The sequence below is a fragment of the Prionailurus bengalensis genome, chromosome B1 (assembly GCF_016509475.1).
Source record: "Prionailurus bengalensis isolate Pbe53 chromosome B1, Fcat_Pben_1.1_paternal_pri, whole genome shotgun sequence".
NCBI classification, from domain to species: Eukaryota; Metazoa; Chordata; class Mammalia; order Carnivora; family Felidae; genus Prionailurus; species Prionailurus bengalensis.
In genome coordinates this window covers 41,102,051-41,123,551 of record NC_057344.1, presented here as the reverse complement: position 1 = coordinate 41,123,551, position 21,501 = coordinate 41,102,051, and the positions used below count along the sequence as shown (strand labels likewise).

General features: G+C 46.6%; 1 protein-coding gene across 18 annotated transcripts in view; it reads right to left on the bottom strand.

The window, feature by feature from the left end:
* The window catches only part of ANK1 (ankyrin 1), a 219,784-nt gene that overhangs the window by 80,568 nt on the left and 117,715 nt on the right, over window positions 1-21,501 (bottom strand). For all 18 annotated transcript variants that reach the window (XM_043563175.1, XM_043563216.1, XM_043563226.1 and 15 more), the window contains exon 2: window positions 20,093-20,194. In XM_043563175.1, the coding sequence (XP_043419110.1) occupies window positions 20,093-20,194 (102 nt within the window). The remainder of the gene's footprint in view (window positions 1-20,092; window positions 20,195-21,501) is intronic.

Here is a 21,501-nt window from a genome sequence, read left to right as displayed (position 1 = left end):
TTCAAATGTGACCAAAGCTGGTCTGACAGTTCAATTGTAGGGGGAAAACAAAATAAAAGAACCAACACTGTCCATGCCCAATCGTCCGTCCACGGAAGCAGATCTCTCACCAACCACAGAAAGTTTACGCTGTACCTGGTGAGGTTTGAGAGAAAGCTGCCTAGCTCAGGTTTTACTTTGCATTCTTGCACATCCTGTCTTCCAATCCTTGCACTTGGATGCCTGAGTACTTTTTGGCAAAATCGGACTTCAAAGAGTGCTACTTAGAACCACAAATAATTCTGACAATATGATGGAACTCATTTCACTTCTGGTGATGAGCAGATCTTGGCTCCATATGGAAAATGATGTTAGTCAATCAGCACTCCCCATGCCCTACTTTTGTGTTCTCTTTCTCTCTTCCTCCTTGCCCACCCGCAACCCCTCCCTCTTGTCCCATTCCTTCCTGTCTCCTGTTTCAGTCAACTCTGTTCTACCATGTTCCCTTTCAGGGGAATGCCCCAGAGCCACTGCAGACTTTAGCTAATAAAAAAAGACCGTTGCCACCATGATGGAGGCACTTGGCCCCTGAAGGTGTGACTTCTCCCCAAACACCTCTACAGCTCCACCATGGGTCTCCAAAACCCCCACTCTCCCTGTGTGTCAGGGCATCCAGGACCAGCGAATGTTCACGGAAAAGACACAGCTGCTCACGTTAGCACCAGAGTCCCCGCAGTCAGTATCAGGAGATTCCTATTAAATATACAAATATCCCATCTGGGAGTGGTAGCACATTAATCCTTAACAGGTGAGTTCTGTTGGCGTTGCTCAAACTAGCAGAGGCAGTAGGCGGAAATACTGGAATAATGAGACATAAGACAGGTATCTCATGATGGGAGAATGGAAGGTATCTAAAACTCTACATCAGAGCCTTGAACAGGGAAAATACAAGAGGTACCCGAGGCCTCAAAAAAAAAAAAAGAGAAAGTGGGCTCCAAAGGGAACTTTGCCTAATCTCCATTCAATCAGACCCTCCCCACACCCCAGACATGCAGAGCAAAGTAGGCCAAATCTTTGCACGTTAGCACTGCCAGCCTTGGCAAGCTGTGTGTGTGGGTGGGGGGTGATGGGAGGGCCCTTTCACGAAACATTTCCCCATGCAAATGCCTAGAAATCACCGTTGGATGCTTTCCTCTTGCAGATTTTGTACACCATTAAATGCAGAGTCCAGAGTGGTGTTAATTATTCACACCCCGGTGTGAATGGGCTTATCAGATAAAGACTGGGTCCCAGTCAGTTTTGATAACAGAAAGGGAGACAGCAATCTGTTAGAACAGGAACCTGGGGGAGGGAGAAGAACACTGGGTGGCAGTAAACCAGTTCCCCTCAAATCAATGTACAAAACACAAATTCACTAAAAAGCAATTCGTCCAGTGATTGGGGCTCTGGAAGCCTGGAGCCACGCCCTTCAGCTCCGTGTCCTCAGCTCTGCCCTGGGGCAGGTCTGCACCCTCCTCCCTCCCGGAGCACTGGGGTCTGCAATCCCCTCCCAAAAACCCAGCAGTGTCTGGAAGGTTCCCCGAGTGATCACTCGGGAACTGTGATGGTGTTTGCGGCTGTGGGAATCTCAGCAGCTGCTGCAGTCAGCTTTCCGCAGGGGACTCAGCTGTGACAGCAGCCAGGGTAGCACGGTGCTGATCGCTGTGGTTTTAGTGCTGACTTGGGCAGCAAAGTACCTTTCCGTGAGCATTCGTTGATCCTGAACACCTCAAAGCTGGGAAGTTGGCAAGTCTACAAGGAAAACACGTAAGTTTACTGCTAATGCTCTGGGGTGGCTGTCCCTGCCCTTTGGACCCAGTGTCAGGATCGCAATCCAGAGAGATTCTAGAAGTACTGTCTGCCCGGGGAATGCTGGAGTGGAAAAGGATGTCAGAGATCCCCGAATGCTCAGGAAATCAAGGTCCAGAGTAGTCAAATGACTAGCTAGAGTCACACAACCTTTCTAGGGCACAGCCACATATAGAACAAATCTGGATTCCTCCCTTGCCCCCGCCACCAAAAAAGGATTTGGGTTTTGTTTTGTTCTTTTTGCCCCTAGGAACTAGTATGTTTCTTTTTATCAGATGATAAAGTACATTTCTCCTTTTTTAAAAAAAAATTGCTTATTTATTTTGAGAGAGAGAGAAAGAGCATGAGCAGGGGAGGGGCAGAGAGAGAGAGAGAGAAAGAATCCCAAGCAGGCTCCACACTGTCAGCACAGAACCCAGTGTGGGGCTGAATCCCATGAACCATGAGATCATAACCTGAGCCAAAATCAAGAGCAGGACACTTAACAGCTGTCCCCATTTCCCCCTTTTTTTTGATTACCAGGCAGCTTAGAGCTAATAGTCACAATCACCCATAAGGGTCTGGACATGGCCACTATATTTTGATATCCAGGATGTTATTCATTGCCCTGGTCCATACAAAGTCCCTCTGCTTCCCTCCCTGCATCATAGCCACCCCCCCCCCCCCTCCAAAAGCTACACTCTTGGCAGAAGGTGACCACATAAAAGGGATCATCTGAATAGATCTGTATCTTGAATTGGTTTACTTAGATTCTACCCCAGATCCTGGTTCAATGTTCTCTTTCTTCTTTATGGCTTTGTAGCTTTCTGACTCTATTTTTACTTTGTTTGTTTGCTTTCAACATAATCACCCTAAGTTATGTCCAAGTCTATCATTGTGGTGATCTGAACTCAAAGCCCTCATCAGAGCCACAGAACCTAGCCCCACTTGGCCTAGCTGTCATGTGCAAGGTGCCTACGGCATGCACATATGATGTGCAAGAAGGCCCAGCATTGATCGCAGAACAAGATCACATATGGAACATGGCTGGACCAAACATTTGTCTCAAGTACACATAAGAGTCACGGCAGTTACCTAATGCAAGCATTGACTTAATCCAATTGGGAAAAATTTACTGGGAACCTATTCTGTACCTGGCACCACACTAGAGATGAATAAGACACAGACACTTATCCTTGAAGATCTCAATTTACTAGAGGAAATAGATGCCTAAAAAATAAATGCAAAATAATGTGAAAATGCCCCAAACGGCAGGCATGAGATTAGAAGTAGCACAGAGGAGAAAGGAGTTGCTCTGCCAAGAGGGTCATGAGGCCTTCCCAAAGGCCTTTGCAAGGCAGCCTGTGCACAGGCAGGGTAACAAGTTCATCGACAATGGCAAGATGAGAAGCTGTCTCTGAATTTACATTTTAAACACAGGAGCTAACATTTTAGAGACTATGCTCCCAGCCCTTCTCATCAAGTGCCTTCCTCCATCTTCCAGGAAGCACTGAATTCAAGAGATGCACAAACACCCAGACCCACAGAGGCAAGCTTTCTCCAGCAACTGGCCTTAGCAGGTGGATAGCTGGTCACCATCTAGCAGCTGAAGTCACTGAATGCCTGAAAACTAAATTATGGCACATAAACACTAAGGAATTGTATAACTGTCTTATTAAATACATTACTAGCCAATATAGATCAATTCCAGTATTTCAAAAGAGTGTTTCCTGGATAAATACTATATTTAACACTTTTTTTTATTAGCTTTATTTATTTTGATAGAGAGCTCATGCAAGTGGGGAGGGCGGAGAGAGAGGGAAAGAGAGAATCCCAAGCAGACTCTGTGCTGTCACTACACACCCTGACTCAGGTTTGAACCCACAAACTGTGAGATCATGACCTGAGCCTAATCAAGAGTCGGATGCTTAGCTGACTGAGTCACCAGGCGCCTCAACACACTCTTTGTCTTTAAAGAGATTTATTTTTGTTGCTCAAATGCAAAAGGGGTAGGGGTACAAATTATGTGAGCTATTTGTTCGTAGCTATAACTATGGACAGAGATGAGCCATAATCTACCAGCTCTTCAAAACCAGGATCCATGTGTTTTATTTTAGTTACATCAAGTGTAAGTTGTTTCCTAAAAGGAAAAGGCAGGCTGCTATATCTTGCCTTGCATCTTTTCACTACTTTAGCTACGCCCCTTCTCTTGACGCAGAATGGCAGACAGACTGCTGAGGGGGATGATGGAGAAAAATGTGTATCTCATACTCCAAGTAACTGGGTGTAGAAGATAAGCAAGAAGGGGGTAGAAGAGTATGAGAATAAATGCCTCAATTAAATTAGAAGCTGGATTGCAAAAGCAATAACTTCTTGTGGCCATTTAAAAAAAATTTTTTTTAATGTTCATTTATTTTTGACACAGAGAGAGAGAGACAGAGCATGAGTGGAAGAGGGGCAGAGAGAAAGGGAGACACAGAATCGAAAGCAGGCTCCAGGCTCTGAGCTGTCAGCACAGAGCCCAACAGGGGGCTTGAACTCACAAACTGAGATCATGACCTGCGCCAAAGTCAGATGCTCAACCGACTGAGCCACCCAGGCGCCCCATCTTGTGGCCATTTTTGAACCACATGCCTTCCTTGGGAAAACACCAGCTTGCCATACTCCTCTTCTTAGATTCCTCCTTCTTGGTCTCCAATTACATGTACATTCGATTAACTGAGATTCTCCCACAGCTCTTGGCTGCTCAGTTCTTTTTTTTTCTTTGCCTATTCTTTTTTCTCTGTGTCTATTTTGATCATTTCTATGGACTTATCTTCAAGTTCTTTGATTCCTTCCTCATCTGTGCCCAATCTACTGATGACTCTATTAAAGAAATGCCTTACTGCCAAAAACACTGGGGCTTTTAAAATTTCTAGCATTTCATTTGATTCTTTCTTATAGTTTCCATCTCTCTAATTCCTCATCTTTTCATGAATGCTATCCACTTTCCCTACGAGATCCTTTAACACATTAATCACAGTTATTGTAAAGGCCATCTGATCATCTCTGAGTCTGGTTCTGTTTATTGCTTTGCCTCTTGACAATGGCTTTGTTTCTTTCGTGTGTGTGTGTGTGTGTGTGTGTGTGTGTGTGTATGTGTTGCAATTTTTAATTGAATGCCAGACATTATGTGTAGAAAGGCAATAGAGGCTCAAGTAAATAGCATTTATGCCTCAAGGTCCTCAAGTGGACCTACCTCTACTGTGAAGTTGTTAGTATGGGGTGGGGAGATCTGAGCCAATCAGTCAGAAGTTGACTTAGGTCTGAGTCTTGTTACCTTCAGGGCACCACAGCCTTCAAATTCCTCTAGATGGAGGCTGCTGTCACCTTAAGCTTAGAGTAGAAGCTGGGGTGTTGGAGGGATTCCTGAGTTCCTGATTTCCCTTCAGCTCTCAGCCAGCGCTGCATGCCTGCACCTCAGCTGGAGTCTCTCTCCATGCTCCTGCCCCCCTCCAAGCAATAATATGCTTTTCCTTGTCATGGGGCAGGGAGGCAGCAGGGAAGTTCTCCTTCGTCTTGGCCCAGCCCCAGTCTTATAACCAATACCTCAAAAGCTCTTGCACCTGGATCTCAAAGGTAGGATTCTTGTTTTAAGTAAGTACTCTTTCCCCTCCTGTCTGTGGCAGCAAGACACACCATATCTTTATACTTGGGCTTGGGTGGGAGTCTCTTGCTCCTCCTTCAGCAGTAATAGACCTCTCTGTTCATTATTGGCACATGACAGTTACTGGGCCAGGATGATGGTCTCCTGCCCTCCCCCCAGGAGTACAGGGGTTTGGGCTCTACTTTTCCTGTGGCACCACTGGGTCTGTGATGTAGGAAATATTCTTACCTCTCCCCAGGAGCAGAGGTAGTTTGTTTCAATTCCTCTGCACAACGAATGGATTTTTGCCCATTATCTGAAGATGAGAGGGTTTGTTTTTGCTTCACCTGAGGGAAGGTGTCTGTTCCTGCCTCTACCCCTGTCTGTTCCTGCCTCTACCCCTGCCTGTCTATTCCTGCCTCTACCTGTCTGTTCCTGCCTCTACCCCTGCCTCCAGAGCCACCTAGTGTCTCCTGTATTCCTGTGTCACTGAGGGAGACTCTCTCTGGTCTCCTGACTTTCCCCAATATTTCTCATGAGCACCCATTGGAGGCATGTGGTTCCAGACCCACTGCAGTTCACACTGACCTTTAAGAATTTGTTAACATTTGGCTTGTACAGTGCTGCTTTTTTCTCCCGTACTCTGCCGCAGCTAAAATGGTGGCCCTTTCCTTGGAGGGGCTTATCCCTCTTTGGAATTCAGTTAACTTGGTTGCACAGTGTGGTCTCAGCCCTCTGATGGGCTCAGGACAAATTATAATTTTGTAGATTATCCAGGCTTATCTCATTGTAGGAGTAGGAACAATGTTTTTTGAAGCTTTTTACATCCTCCATACTCCCTTTACTAAGTCTCTAAGACTACCCGGCCCCCTATGATCTCATTTCACATGGTCCTAATAGAGCAGACAACCCTTTTATGATCCTGTTTGGTAAAAAAATATTCATGCCAAGCACACACACCTGGAGTTTTTCATGTGCCTTTGCTCTTTTTCAGGTAAAATGTCAACTTAGAGGATTTTTCTGAGAGGCAATCTGTCCAACAGGAGGGAGAGGAGATCTCAGCCAGGCTGTGTTTCTTTTAACATTTTTAACAAGAAGAAAAAGGGAAAAAAAAGTCACATTGAGCTTGAATGATTTAATTTGGAGTATTTTTCTTTTACCAACTGTGAGAAATTCCATTGGCAAAATACACAATTCCAGACATTTGTTCTCAGTAAATTGTTCCTCTGTTTAGCATCTCTGATTGCCCCAATTACACTAATTGATTTCTAAATGTACAAATACAGTAGACATGTCACAAGAAATTTAACTCTTATCCTGTCCAATGCAGAAGGTGGTTTCAAATAGAAAAGCCGTGGGGTCCTGAGATCTTGTATCTCTTTAAAACTGCAAGAACATCTCAAAAGTGGCTGCTTACTATCCCATGTGGACACACAACCCTTCTACCTCCTTTTCTCACAGCTGTTTATTTTACCCACAGACATAGCTAGACCCTGCCCCTCCAGAGCAGGCAGCCCCAAGTTGTGTCCTGAGGACTTTGAGGCCCACCTCCCCCCCCAACCCACCATGTGTTCTGAAACTTACTGTTTCAGTCCCCCATCGTCTTTCTTTGAGCCAAGCAGTGTGTTTCTAGAGGACTTAAGCTAACATGCTAATGTATACTATCCAGGAAGCATGATTTTTTAAAAATTCATGAACACCTACTAGTTCAGCTCATCAGATTACTTAGCTGCCATCCAGCCAGGCCCAGAGGCAATGGAGCACTGGCCAGGGAAAGTTTTGATGGCGAAGGAAAGGACTGGAATCTTGGGAAGAACAAGCCAAGAGCAGTGGCAGAGAAAGGCAACAAGTCTGAGGGCCCCAGAACAAAAAGAGAGGTAGGCAAGAGGGGCTTCTATGTAACATTGCCTTCCTGTAACACTCCACTTTACTCTTATGGTCAGTGAGGAACTAATCAGAAGATCTTGCCCATAAGGACAAGGATGTATACGTAGAAGGTCATACACTTAGGTTTTTATACTTAATGTCCCACTGTCCTATTCAGTCTGGGTTCTCTATGATTTTGCTACATCTGTCCAGAGGAGATTAGGATCAGACTCTATGTCACAGAAGTTTAAATCTCCAAATAACACCAAGCCTGTACTCTTTGCTCTATTATTGGTCCCCATTTGTGGAGCAAGATAACTGACATTATATATTTGCAAGTCTGCCGCCCTGAAACAGAACAGGAAATAAGAATCTAAACAGGGCTTGTGGAAAGAAAAAAGGATTGAAATGGTTGCCATTTCTACTCCAAATCCTGAGACTGATAAGAAAGCAAGTAAGGGAAGAAAGAAAGGCAGACTATGGAGACCAAAGGCAGAGACAATGAGGACCAAAAAGAGGTGGTAGAACGGGAAAGAGGGAGTGACTATTGCTATAGTCTGACTATATGAGGAAATGAATTAAGCTGCTGGCAAAAAAAGATCACTAGAACACTATAAATTTTGATTCCTTTCCCCAAAGTGCCTGCATTAAATTTTCAGCCAAAACAGAAATGAGATCAAAAGTGAACGGGAGTTTTCTTACCTTCCCTTCTCTTCCTCTTCCCTTCCCTCCCCTCCCAGCTCAGAGATGTCATTGTCTGAGGAAGCAGGGCGGTGAACCAGAAGGGTGCCTTACAGATGTGCTGATAGCAGCATGTCTGCTCTGAGAAAGAGGAGGGGGCTGCTAGAGTGATTGGAAGATTGTTACACTGAGCAAACAAGTGAACAGACTGAGGATGATGGGAATTAGTGGCAGTCATGTTCCTGACTGTCTGAAGGGATTTACAAACATGGGAAGAGGAAGGGCTAGATAGAAGTCTGAGGACTAAACCTGGAAGTACTGACATGATCTCATGGATTTAAAAATATATATACATAGATAGATGCAGAACTAGATATAGACGTATAGATACAGACACATGAAACCAGTAGCAATGAGTGCATCAAGTGACCAGATTTTGGTGTCTAAATACCATCCTCCACTAAAAGGAACCTTGGAAAAATGGCTGATCCAAGGTTGGGGCAGGGGATGTACAAAATCACCCTGGGACAAACAGGTGCCAGAAAGGAAGGACATGATGAGGACATGTTAAAGAACAAAGAAGCCAGCCTATTGAAAGCACTCCTACTGGCCTCATTTAGATTTGAACATCAAAGTAAACCATGAGAGTATCGGCATATAACCCTTCAAATAAAATAGGAGCCCATGAGTATGAACAGGTATAAACAAAGAATGGAAAGAATCAGTGAGGGAGTAGGGGAGGAGGAAAAGCTTAACCTTTAGTAGAATACCAGCTAATCAATGTAGAAGAAATGATAGAGATGGAGAAGCACTCTCTGGAACCATCATAGTGGTAGCTGATACAAGTAGAAGGTATCAATGTATGCCAAGGTTGGTGGCTGGAAGTTTGATGAAGAACAGGATATTGGCATTATATCAGAATATCCCTCCCCCCACCCCACACATACACACAAAATACTGATCAACTGCAAACAGAAAAATCAATGACACCAAGAGATGACTAAGGTTAACATCACCAGGGATGGAAAGGGAGGATGATTTCTATGGTACTCCTGCCAACAATGCGTCACCCTGGTCTGGCCATAAGGAAACACCAGCAGACACAGGTTCAAACTACAGAATGGAAACTGTCGAAAACATGCAAGACAGGCAAGGACTTGAGAAGCATTCCAGACTGAAGGAGGCTGGTGAGAAATGACATCTAAATACAGTCTGGAAAGACTCTTAGAACAGAGAAAGAGAAGGGGAAGACTGGGGGCAGGCGGGAAGGGAAGGAGAGAAAGAAGAAGACTGGGGGAAAGTCAGGAAGGAAGGCAGCGGGGAGGAGGACGAGAAAAAGAGTGAGGGAAAGGGAAAACAATTTCTCCTTATCAGGGCAGTCAGCAAAATTTTAATGGAGTCTGTAGATGGTTGTGTGGCATCCATGCTGATTTCCTGATTTGAAGGCCTGGAGGGTGGTTATGTGGGAAAGTGTCCTTACTATTGGGTGGCACACACTGGAATGTTTAGGATGATGGGGAATTATGTCATATATAGTAGATACTATAGATAGACACAGACAAGAAGAACAAATGCAGTAAAATGGTAATAGAGAGTCTAGGTGAGAGAGATGTGAGAGTTCTTTGTATTGTTCTTGTAACTTTTTTTTACAGGTTCAAAAGTATTTAAAATTTCAGAAAGAAAAGCAGGAGGTAGGAGGGAGTAGTGGTAGAAAAAAAAGCTGTGGGAGGAGGGACCAGCGCAGTGGGAACTCTGGGCTCTGGCCATGGTGGGAGAGGGTGGTGGACGCATTAGAAGCTGAGCGCACACACCCTCCTGTTTCTAAAGAACCCAAGAGGTGCAAGTTTTACTGGAGGTCTGAGATTACTCCAAGATGGAAGTCCCAGAGTGCTGCCAAACCATGGCAACCCCACATGGGAACCAGCTGATGGGGAAGCCTCTTCCGGAGGGCAGGCATCACTTCCAGCAGGGCCACCCCACCTGATGCCTCTGTCTAACCCAGATATCGAATGGTTCCCAAGAGACTGCTTGGTGGGAAAGGTCTGCTAAAAATATAGGATCCTGGAATGTAATCAATCAGAAGCCAAAGAGGGCTGAAGCAACTGCCATGTCCTTTGTCCTTTGTCAACCTGTCCTTGTCCCGGGACAGGGAAGATAGACTAGGAGTAGAAACTGAGGGCTGGTGCACACTCAGAAAGAGGTGGCATGGATGGAAAGGAACAAGACTGGCTCTGAGCACTTTCCCCTCCTCTGCTTCATTACAGCCTAGATTTAGCTCTCCTCCCAGGTAGCTGTGATCCAGTGAAATAGGTATTCATGAGGAGGGAAAACACTTGAATGGTTTTCATTATCTTAAAAAAAATGGAAAGAAAAAGAAAAGAAAGAAACCCACACTACTCAGAGCCTTGCAAGGAGATGAGTCAACCCGGATCACCTTCTCTCTACTCCCGGGACACAAGGCAAACAGCCCCCGCACTGAGCAGCCCTGTGGCTCCGCAGCAGATCCGCTGCAGGGGCTGAAGGCCCTCTGGGAGCCTGGAGGAGGAAGTGTGAGCTCAAGTTAATGAGAGAAAGGGACTCTGCAATTCAGCTCAGTAGCTAAGAATATCTACTGTGGACTAGAAAGAATTTCTATGCCAGAGACCTTGGCATTCCTTTAAAAAGTTAAAAAGAGCCAGACCTTCCAAAAAAGGGCAGTGGGCGGGGCGGGGGGCAGGACAGGTGGGAAGGCCAGAGGACAGAGCACTGAAGAAGGAGTTGAAGCCCTAAACTGTCCTCCTGATGTGTCACCTCACTTCTCAGGCCTCAGTCTACATATTTTCAAAATGGTAGAATTGCTCTGATGCCCTGGCTTCCTCTTAACTGGCAATTCTGCAGTAAAACAATGTAACAGCTCTCAGAAAACAGTTAAGATATGCATGTAGGGAGATGCACAGAGAAAGGAATGACAGGATTCACACCTAATTGTTCACAGTGATTGGGGGGGAGGTGGGGAAATAGGGGGGGAGCCTCACAGAAGGCTTCACATATTTCTGTATAGCATAAATTTTGAAACAGCTACCCTGAACTCATTGTATTGCTAAATTAAAAATCACACCACGACGAAAATCAGGGATACGAGTTGTCAAAAACAACATAAACATTTATAGTAAAAAGCTCATAATCAAAGGAAAATAATCCCAGGCAAATTCACATGCATAGTCTATTCCAATGAGAAAGAACTGGGATTGTATTTAGCATTTCCTGTAATAACCAGAGAGGCAAATCCTCCTTCGAGGCCCAGATCAAATGTCATTTTTCTCTGTGACTTACCCTGTCCCTTTCTCTTTGCCACACCATGCCCTGTTTCCAACCCTTCAGAAGTGAATTGTTCAATAAGCCATGTTCCTAAGGCACTGGACAATAATCTATCAAAGCCCTCATCCCATGGAATTGCCTTTATCTGCTCTTGTGTCTGTGTCTCTCAAAGTGGGACATTCTGAGGTCTGATGTTTCCCTGCCTTTGGATCACAGGTCCCAGCATGGGGCCTTGGCCATTGCGTGTGCTCTGTAGGGTTTGTGGAATCGAACGCCCCTTCATGCAACCTGACACACACACAGAGCTGTCATTTTTCTCTCAGTTTCTCAAGACTAAGAATATCGCGACTGTTTTTCACGTCATAAATCTATGGCAATCAAAGCCTAAAGTGGAGCTTGGGGGTGTACTTTCCTTAAAATACGTTCTAGATCATTCTTAATGATGCCATTCACCTTTTTCCTAGTCTCTAGGATCCCAGAGATATACCTGTTAATGTCACTGGTCGGTTAACTCTTCCTTAACTAAAGGGAAACTAAAAATGAAACCAGCACAGGGAAGGTCTCCCCAGAGGAGTAACCAGCCCTGCTGAACGGCTCAGCTCCACATGGGAAGCGCAAGGGCAGATACCGGGGCTGGGAGCTGGGAGACCCTGGCCCTAGTCCAGGAAGACTCTCCACCTCTTTGTCTCTCTGCCCACCCCACAAGGGAGAAGTGAGGTCCTGGGTTGGAAAGGGCTAGGGAAAGCAAAGACACAGCAGAGCTGGGATCCGGGATTATTAAACACTGTAGGTCACTCTGACTCATGACAGATAATCAACTGACTTTAAAACTACAAATTAGTCATTAGAATTACCCAGATGCACATCAAATAGCTTCTTTCTGCTGAGATGCAAAGGGAATTTAGCTGTTTAAATTAACTCAGAGAGTGGGGTTTTCAAGTCCTGTCTTTCACGAATGCCTTTTCTAGAAGGAATAGGGGAATCAGGTTGCTTCTCTTGCTCAACCACACACTGCGGAACACCACTTCTCCATGTGGGGGCTGTGATCATATATTCTCTTCCTTTCTTCATTGCTATTCCAGAGCCGCAACCTGGCGGCAAGTTTTAAGAGGCTGGATATTCCCATACCATCATATGGGAAGGCTCTCTGTGTGAACTGGGGGTGATTACTTGTAGCATTGGGGGACTGTGGAGTTGAATGCAAGAAAAAGATGACAGAGAAAAGTAACAGACTCTGTATCTACACTGATCTAGACATAACCCCCTTGGCCTGATCGACCACCACCCTCACCTTCTTTCATTTCATTTACCCCAACATCACCGATCTCCCTGCTGCCCTGTGCCCCCCACCGCTCCTGCCGCTGCCTGGCTGTTCCTTCACACTGCAACTGCCCGTTCCACTTCTCTACCTGGCAAACTCCTACTCTCTCTTCGAAGCCTTTCTTTCACTCATTGGTCTTAAGTTTATTTATTTATTTTGAGAAAAAGTGAGAAAGTACAAGTGGGGAAGGGGCAGAGAGAGAGGGAGAGGGAGTCCCAAGCAGGCTCTGCACAGTCAGTGCACAGCCTGACTCGGGGCTTGATCTCACAAACCTGTGAGATCATGGCCTGAGACGAAATCAAGAGTTGGACACAACCGACTGAGCCACCCAGGCACCCCAACTCATTGGCACTTTAGTCTCTGCCCCAGACCAGAGGCAACAATGACAGCAGTCACAGGGACTCACTCACCTTTGAGAAGCCAGCACCTGGCATGTTAGAGAAGCTCAATAAAGGTTTGCTCAGTGCATGAATAACAATGAAAACATCCTGTGCTTGTTCTGGCTGGCACCTAGGACCCTGAATTCATAACCTTCTATTTACAAGCTGGACTTCTTTACCTGCCTCTGAGTTCTTCGACAGAAGGGGATGAATGAATTTAGCCTCCAGCAAGGAACTTGGCTCATTGTAAGTGCTCAATACATGTTTGTGGAATCAATGAAGTTGCAGAGAAACTTCAGGTTGTCTTCTTACCACCAACTCACCGAATTGAAACTCATAAAGCCCAGAAGATGTTCCAGGTAACCTCTGGACCCCAGCTTTCTGAGTTACAAAATGAGAGCTGAATGCCATGACCTCCTTCTAGCTCTAAGGCCCTTTAATTTAGAAAGGTAGTAATCATCACGATCACCAGAGTCCAACAAATCCTGATCAAAAGACTTGGCATGTGGCTACTGTAGAAACGATCACTCTGTAGCAGAAACTATTGGTATAGGTGCTCCATTTATTTGAAACGCCTAAAACCCTTTACCTTCATGATAAACCAGTACCTGGCAGCGATGGGACATCGCCTTGTACATGTGGAAGGTACATGTGGAAATTCAGAGAACACCAATGGAACTAGCATGATTTCACATGCTTTTGTTGGCTGTGTTTGGGAACTAGAACTTGTTTATGTTTTTGTGATCATTCAGACGGTCTTGCTTCTGATCCTTCAGCAAATATCGCCACATACTTAACTGTTGAGGCTGGTGCCGGCATCTGAACCATCATCGTGCAAGGGAGTCATTATCCCTAAGAATGACTATTTCACAATGCTCTTAAAAGTGACAGCAGTCAGATGGGCTAAGTGTCAAATATATAGGTTGAATCATTGCTGGATACAGCAGATTTAACATCTACTGGCTGAATTTATAGAGCACATACTATACTCCAGGCAGAATCTTGATAAGGAGCACCATGTAAATCAAAGTCCTCTCCCCTTGAGTACCTACATTTTAGTGGAGAAAACAGGGAAAAATGAAGAGACATGTAGATGCATAGTAAGTCTGGTGTTACTAAGTACCGCAGGGATAAATAAAACAGGTCAAGGGGACAGAGGCTGTCTCTAATGCTTCCGGAAACCTCTCTTTGCTGTCTTATGCCAGTGCTGTGGACAAGAAGGCTTCTCTTTTGGGTGTGAAACTTTCTCCTGTGGTCTCATGTAACTTTCTCTCCTATCAGGAAGGCCAACGGAGCCAGTGTTTGTTAGAGTTATAAGAACAGAAGAGAAAACTCAAACAGTGAGGCTTTTTGCCTATGGAATTACAGCTTGTGGTTCCCAGTGGTACATCTATGTTCACCCAACAATTCTAGGAATTCAGGAGAACACAGACTCTGACTCGCTCTCCTCTTGTTTTCTTTTATTTGGCTAACTGGTAAATATGTAAAGTCAATTAGTTCATTCCAGAAAAGATGTTTTGTAATTGCTATGGCCTCTATAATAAAATGTTTTGACTTGCTGTAAGTAATAATTCTGGAAATTGGACATATGAAACTGACATTGGCACGTGATCCTAGGCTGAGTAGGTGGGCCTTGGCTCTTACAGGCCCCTGTGTTGATGCGCTGAGACCACAAACCAGGGCAACCACACTCCACAAGGCTAGGGAGGCAAGTCCTCTGGCTTCAACACCTCCCCTGTCTTCCCCTTATTCCAAGCCACCATGTGGATCCATCTGGTCCATTGCATGGGACTCCCGGCCAGCCTCCCTGCTTTGGTCTCTGTGCCTCAAGTCTATTCTCCACCCAGGAGCCACGGTGATCATTTAAAAACCTAAATCGGATTGAGGGTCTCTCATGTAATAGCTTCCAATGGCTTCCCATCATCCTTGGAGGAAAATCCAAGTCCTCAAGATGGCCTCAAGCCCTTCAAGATTCAGTCTTTGCTGTTCCCCAGACACCAAGCTTACTCTTGCCCCCAGGGCCTTTGTACCTCTTTGCCCCTCTTCCAGGACTACTCTTCCCAGAAACCACGTGACTCTCTCCTCCTTCTTTTAAATTTCTCAAAAATCATCTCCTCAGCGAGGCCTTCCTTAACGACCCCATCTAAAACAGGCACCTTTACTTTTCTCCTCCATGGTACCTCTCATTAGCAGACATTCTACATTTGTTCATTTTCTTGCTTAGTGACTCTTTTTAACCAGCATATAAATGTCACAAGAGCACAGACTTTGTCTAGTTTGTCTATCGTGTTCAAGTGCCTAGAATAGCACCTGGAACAAAGTAGGTGTTTAACAAACACACATGGAATAACCCCCACAAAGACTCTGGTGGGATTATATTCAACATGTCTCCCTGTCCCTGTTTACATCAGCCAACGCCAGAATTTGACTTCCTCGAAGGCTGAATGACTTCCAAATATCTATCTTTGGGTTGGATCTCTTATCTGAGCTCCAGGCTTAAATATCCAATTGCTTACTATATATCTTCACTCAGATTCCTTAAAGACTCCTCAGCAGGATCTCTGCACAGCCCTGACCTTGTGTCCTGCCCTATTTCCATGCACTGAGGCCACCCCAGTGTTCCTGGTCTCCGTGAGCAGGGCCGCCCTTCAGCCCCTGCACAAGGCAGACATCTGAGGGTCATTCTCCAAGTCTCCTTCCCTGCTTTCGACCACACCATTCACTGCCCAGGCCTGCTCACTTTGTTCCGTCTCCGCAGCCCTGACCCTTATCGCAACTACTCACATTTCTCTCCCAGAAGGGTGTGACAGTCTCATGACCGGCCTCCCCACTCCATCCCTGGGCCCTTCCATCTGTCTTCTGTCCAGTAGCCAGTGTGATCCTTCAAAGCACACCTCTGATCACGTCACCCCTGTGCTTGAATCTGTGGCTCGCTTCCCTCTGCTCTTGGGATAAATATCAGAATCCTTAACACGGCTTCTGTAAGTAGGGTGGACGTTCTCCCGGGACGTGCAGAAACAGCTGTCCAGGTTGTTAAAAAGCTGAAATACCTCCATTCCTCTCAACTAGCTGAAATACCTCCACTAGTCATTGTCTCAAGCTCTTAAGTACCTCCCACCACTGCTGCTCTGGCCACTCTGTCCCTTCCCCCAGATTCTTCTCCTCAATCAGCAACTATAGCATGGCACAGCAGGCTAACACACACACACACACACACACACACACACACACACACACACTGCTCTGGCCCTGGGACCCGCTGTCCCAGTTGTTGGCTATTATGATTATTGCCCCTGCCTATAAGGTCCACCACAATCCCAATGTCACCTCTCCAGCCTCATCTGGACCCTCCTGCCTCTGCGCTGCAGCCACTCTGGCCTTCCTTAAACTTTCCACGTTTTTTCCTGCCTCAGGGACTTTGCACAGGCTGTTCTCTACAGAGGAGCACTACGATCCTTCACATCATTAACTTCTACTCATCCCTTAGCTCAACTTTTTCTTCCTCATGGTAGTCTTCTCTGACTTCCAACTTTAGGTCTAGTCTCATATATTCTCAAAAAAATCCTATTCCTCCACAGTTCTGAACACACCTGTCTATTTATGTGATTGATTAATAGCTCTCACTACCAGTAGACTACAATTCAGAGAAAATGAGGACTAGGGCTTTTTTTTTTTTGTACTATTAAATCTCTAAAACCTGGCACTCCTGTACACATGTAGAGAGGTACAGGAAGACACTGGCCACGTGGGTCTAAATGCTTGGATAAGTGAAAGAATCAGGCCTTCATCTCAAGATACTGATGTGTGTGTGCACACATGAGTGCCCTTACGTGTGAATTTGTTCTTTTCTAGAAATATAATGATGATGATGATACAAATTAGGAGATGTAATCCATGCATTAAGGAAACTGCCCTGAATACTCAGATGTCTCTTACATAAGCCAGTTCCTCTTTTTACACTACTTAGCGTAATTACTTCCTATTATGGCGAGCAGCACTTCTTTCCACAAAACATACTGTTTGAAAGTGTGTTACTTATATAAGAATTAGCATTGGATGAATTACTGCTATCACAGTCCACCGGCTCAAAAGATTCAAGCAAAAGCATATCCTCAAGCCATGACCCCAGGACAAGAGCCTGTTTTATCATCTCAAAACAATGAATGCATGTTTCGAGGAGAAGAATGCTCTAGTCCCATCACGACGCTGTCCCTGTGCACAATATAAAGCAATAGCACTGTCCCCATAGCTGTACTAATGTGTTTAATGAGGGTGGCAGTTCGGCCACTATTATCCTTCCCCCACTCCCTGTCCTTTACTCAGGAGCACAGGCCGAACTGCCTGCTAAAGCCAGAACGAGGCTGGCAGCACAGGCACTTCCCAGAGACCACTGTCTGCACCTCCTGCCTCTGTGGCAGCCACACAGCAGGAGACAAAGACCTACTGGGTCCAGGATGTGGGCAGTGAGGAAAGGAGCCCTGGGGACAGGCCAGCCAAGAGGGGCTTTGCAGGACCACGAATCCTCCCCTTTTCTCCTCTCTGACATTCACTTCCATGCCTGCAGCTGGTTCCTCTTTGAAACAGGGAGGCTGGGCACAGCCAGGACTGCAGACACCAGTCTGAAACTAGACCTTCTCTTCAGTCCTCACGGGGCTAAGCGCTACCTGTCACTGGCACTGAGCCCATCTGAAATAGTGTCCGTAAAGTGCAATGCCTCAGGGCCGGCTGCTCTCCGAGCCCAAGATGAACCCAGGAGGCACTCTGAGAAGAGACGGCAGGGGCACAGGCCAGTTACGCCCAGGGCCTCACCAGCAGGAGACCAATCAGGACAAAGCCATTTCCTGGGTGTCATCAACATCTTCCAATTTCACACCGAAAATGAGCCCTGGCTCAAGGCTGATGAGCATCCAGTTGTCCCCATTTCTGCTAGCTAGATTCCTCTGAGAGCTGGCATCTTAACCCTTGGAAGGTCTCTGAAGGTTTGGTGCTCCTCAGGCAGGACTGCACTGCGGAGAAACCCTCCTCTGTGTTTCTGCTGCTGCAGCCAGAACAGAGAAAGCCTCAGAACTTTCCAGGTGGGGAGAGAGAGCAATCCCCTCGGCCATGGGAGGGGAGGGGAGGGGCTGGGGCAACACAGCTACAGCTGTTTCCAGGGTGTGGTGGTGAAACAGGGGCCCCCTCTCCTGAGCCACTCTGATCCCAGGATGTGTTCCCTGCCCCCACACTTTTGTACCTACATCCTCTTCCCTTGAAAGAAATGGGTTCGCAGTTTCAGTCTGTTTTCCAAAGGCCAAGCCTGGGCTCTGTGTGTTTGGTTAGAGTCACCGCCGATGTCCTCAGTGTGTGCCAGTACACTCTGGTGGAGGGATGGGAGAAGAGGGGGAGGGCTTGCTGCCCCTCCCCCATCCACAGACTCAAGTCCAGGGCACATGCTCCTCTCCCCTCTGAAGTTCACTGCCATGGGCTTCATATCACACCTACTGTTTTGTTTGTTTGCTTATTTATTTTGAGATAGAGAGAGAACTAGCGGGGAAAGGGTGGGGGACAGAGGATCCGAAGTGGGGTCTGTGCTGACAGCAGAGAGCCCAATGCGGGGCTTGAACTCATGAACAGTGAGGTCATGACCTGAACCAAAGTCGGCCACTCATCCAATCGAGCCACCCAGGCGCCCCATATCACACCTATTTTGGCTTCCCATCACACACCACCTGCTGCATACCCTCCGATCTTGTGGCTAATGAATTTATACCACAGAAAACCAACTGAATCCAAATGGGGTCTTGCCCTGAGAGAAAGAGCAAGGGGTACATGGCATTTTAAGCAGGGTGGAGGGGACAGGGAAGAACGGCTGAGAAGGCAGGGGGAGAGGGGCACGTGGCCTGGGAAAGTTAACCTGCCTCCTGAGAATTGGCCCTGCTGGCCTGTAAAAGCCATCTCTAGCCCCCTGCAACACGATGAGCCTCGAAGACGCTAACCAAATGAGCCAGTCATGAAAGGACAAATACCACATGATGCCACTTCCATGGGGGACCTAGAGCAGTCAAATTCACAGAGACAGAAGGTAGATTCATGGCTGCGAGGGTCTGGGGGAGGCAGGGATGGGAAGCTACTGTTTAACAGATACAGAGTTTCTGTTCTGCAAGATGAAGAGAGTTCTGGGGATGGATGGTGGTCATGGTTGTACCACAAGGTGAACGCACTCAGTTCCACTGAACTGTACATTTAAAAATGGTTAAGATGGTCAATTCTATGTTATGTGTATTTCACCACAATTAAAAACAATTTAATGGTTAAAATGGTAATATATATATATATATATATATATATATATATATATATATAACTGATATATTTATTCTACATTAGAAACTGAATTAGCACATGTACCCCAACAACTTAATTGGCTGGCCAAACCAGACAAACCACACCAAAGTCATCCAATCCACATACCCGAGCTGTACCCCTGTTCTCTTTCTAGACCATACTTTCTTCTCTGTTCAGTCAATTCCTAAATATTTGGCCCAAAGCCTGATTTTTGGCCCTCCAATCTGTCCTGAACACATTAAGTTTCCATACTACCCCGACCTGAAACCGAACCCATTGCATAGCACTGGGAACCTCCAGAGAATCCATTCAAGCCACGTTGGCTCTCAGCCTGAGCCAGACTCGCTTTTATCAACACCTGACAGAGCAAGGGAGGCGTCATCACTATTTCCTTCTAAGCTCAGCGAGAACCCACAAAGGCCGCTAGTGGACAAAGGAGATTGAATGTCACCACTGATACAACATCCTTCAAAGGCCCTTCCTCCTGCCCCTTTTCAAAGGCCACATATTCTAAGACCACAGCAGGGACCAAGGCAACTTCTGAGGGAAGAGGCAGCAGGGGATGGAGGCTGGGCCCGGCCCACACTGTTCAGGCATCAGGTCCTTCTCTGCAGGGCCCTGGACTGCGTCTGGGATGTGAACACCAAGGTCAGGGCCTTCAGCAGGCAGAGCTCTTGGGGAATTTTATGGCCACTGGGAAAAGGTTAATAGAGGCAGATTAAAGCTGTCAGAAAATGGCATCAGACAAGAGCCTCTCTCCAGAGACCATGTGCTTGCCCCCATCCCACTTACCTGGTTACAGGTGTTAATGTCTACGCCATTCCGCAGGTGATCCAAAGCTTTGTCCAAGTTACCCGATCTTGCTGCTCTCAGAAAGCTGGTAGCCGCATCGGCCTGTGAAGAAAAACAGCCGGCTGTGAGCATGCTCTGTGGTAACAACCTGAAGATCCCATTCAAGCCCAGGGCTGCGAGAAGGGCCAAGGTCACTGCACCCTCCTGTTACGGCACTCTGGTGCCCACCATGGCACCCAGCTGTAAGATGGGCCTAGAGTCCCTGTCTGGAATGCTCTCAGATCTGGAACGTGAGGCTGCCTTCGAGGAGACCGTCCCTTCTCTTTGGTATCCTTACAAGCAAGCACTCCTGGCTAGGACCTAGGACAGACCAGTCTTTGAGAGAGACCCAGTTCCAACATTGAAGGCTCAGCACTGCCTGTGTCAGTGTTCCCAAGGGCTCCTCGTCCTCACAGAGGAACCTGTATCACATAGCGCCTGACCCCAGGGAGCCACAGATGCTGGCATCACAGGAACCTAACACATGCATTTTGGCACTCTTCTGTGGTTTTGGTTAAGTAACATAGCACTTACTTACCCTGTGCTAAGAACCACTCCCAGCACTTCACACTTAATATACATTTACATACCCACATCGACATGCATTTAATCATCATTTTTGAAAACCCCAAGAAGTAACGGGTAGTGTGGTCCCCATTTTACAGACGAGGAACCGAGGCACAGAGAGCGGAAGTGACTTGGGCCAAGTCACACGACAGGTAAGAAGCACAGCCTGGCTCTGAAATCTATGAGCTCGACCTCCTTTTCTGCTGTCAACTTAACGTGGGCTTTAGCTGTCAGGTGTCTCTCAGGAGCTCTCCTGCATGAGAGTACAGCAGTTCCCCGCCATAGCCGTCGCCCGGCCACCTACCCCACACACATCAAGACCCCGCCACCAGAACATTTGTTTGTGTTAAAGATGAATGACAGCCAGAGAGCATGAGAGGTGAGGACAAATGAAGTCAGTGAGTGCAGACAAGTGCAGAGCAAGAGCTCTGTCAAGGTGAGAGGCTGGCTCAGAGCAGGAGCCCAACAGCCTCTCTCATACCTTTGCTGTGAAGCTGAAAGGAAATAATATGGATTATTATAGATTATTATAATTATCCCATCAGCACAAGTGCTGAGCTCTGTGCTTGGCACACGGTGCACACTCAGGTCAAGTTTATTGTGTAAGTGTTGTCACATGACAGGCCATCCATGAAGCACGTGGTGCCAGTCCTCCAGGAGACCCACCCATACCTCATGGTTTCCTCTCCATTTGGGGGTACTCTGTCTCCTTCCTTCATGCTCCCTCCTCAGAGCACATGCTGTAGTGGATTGAACGGTGGCCCCAACAGATATGTCTGTGCCCTAATCCCTGGAACCTGGCA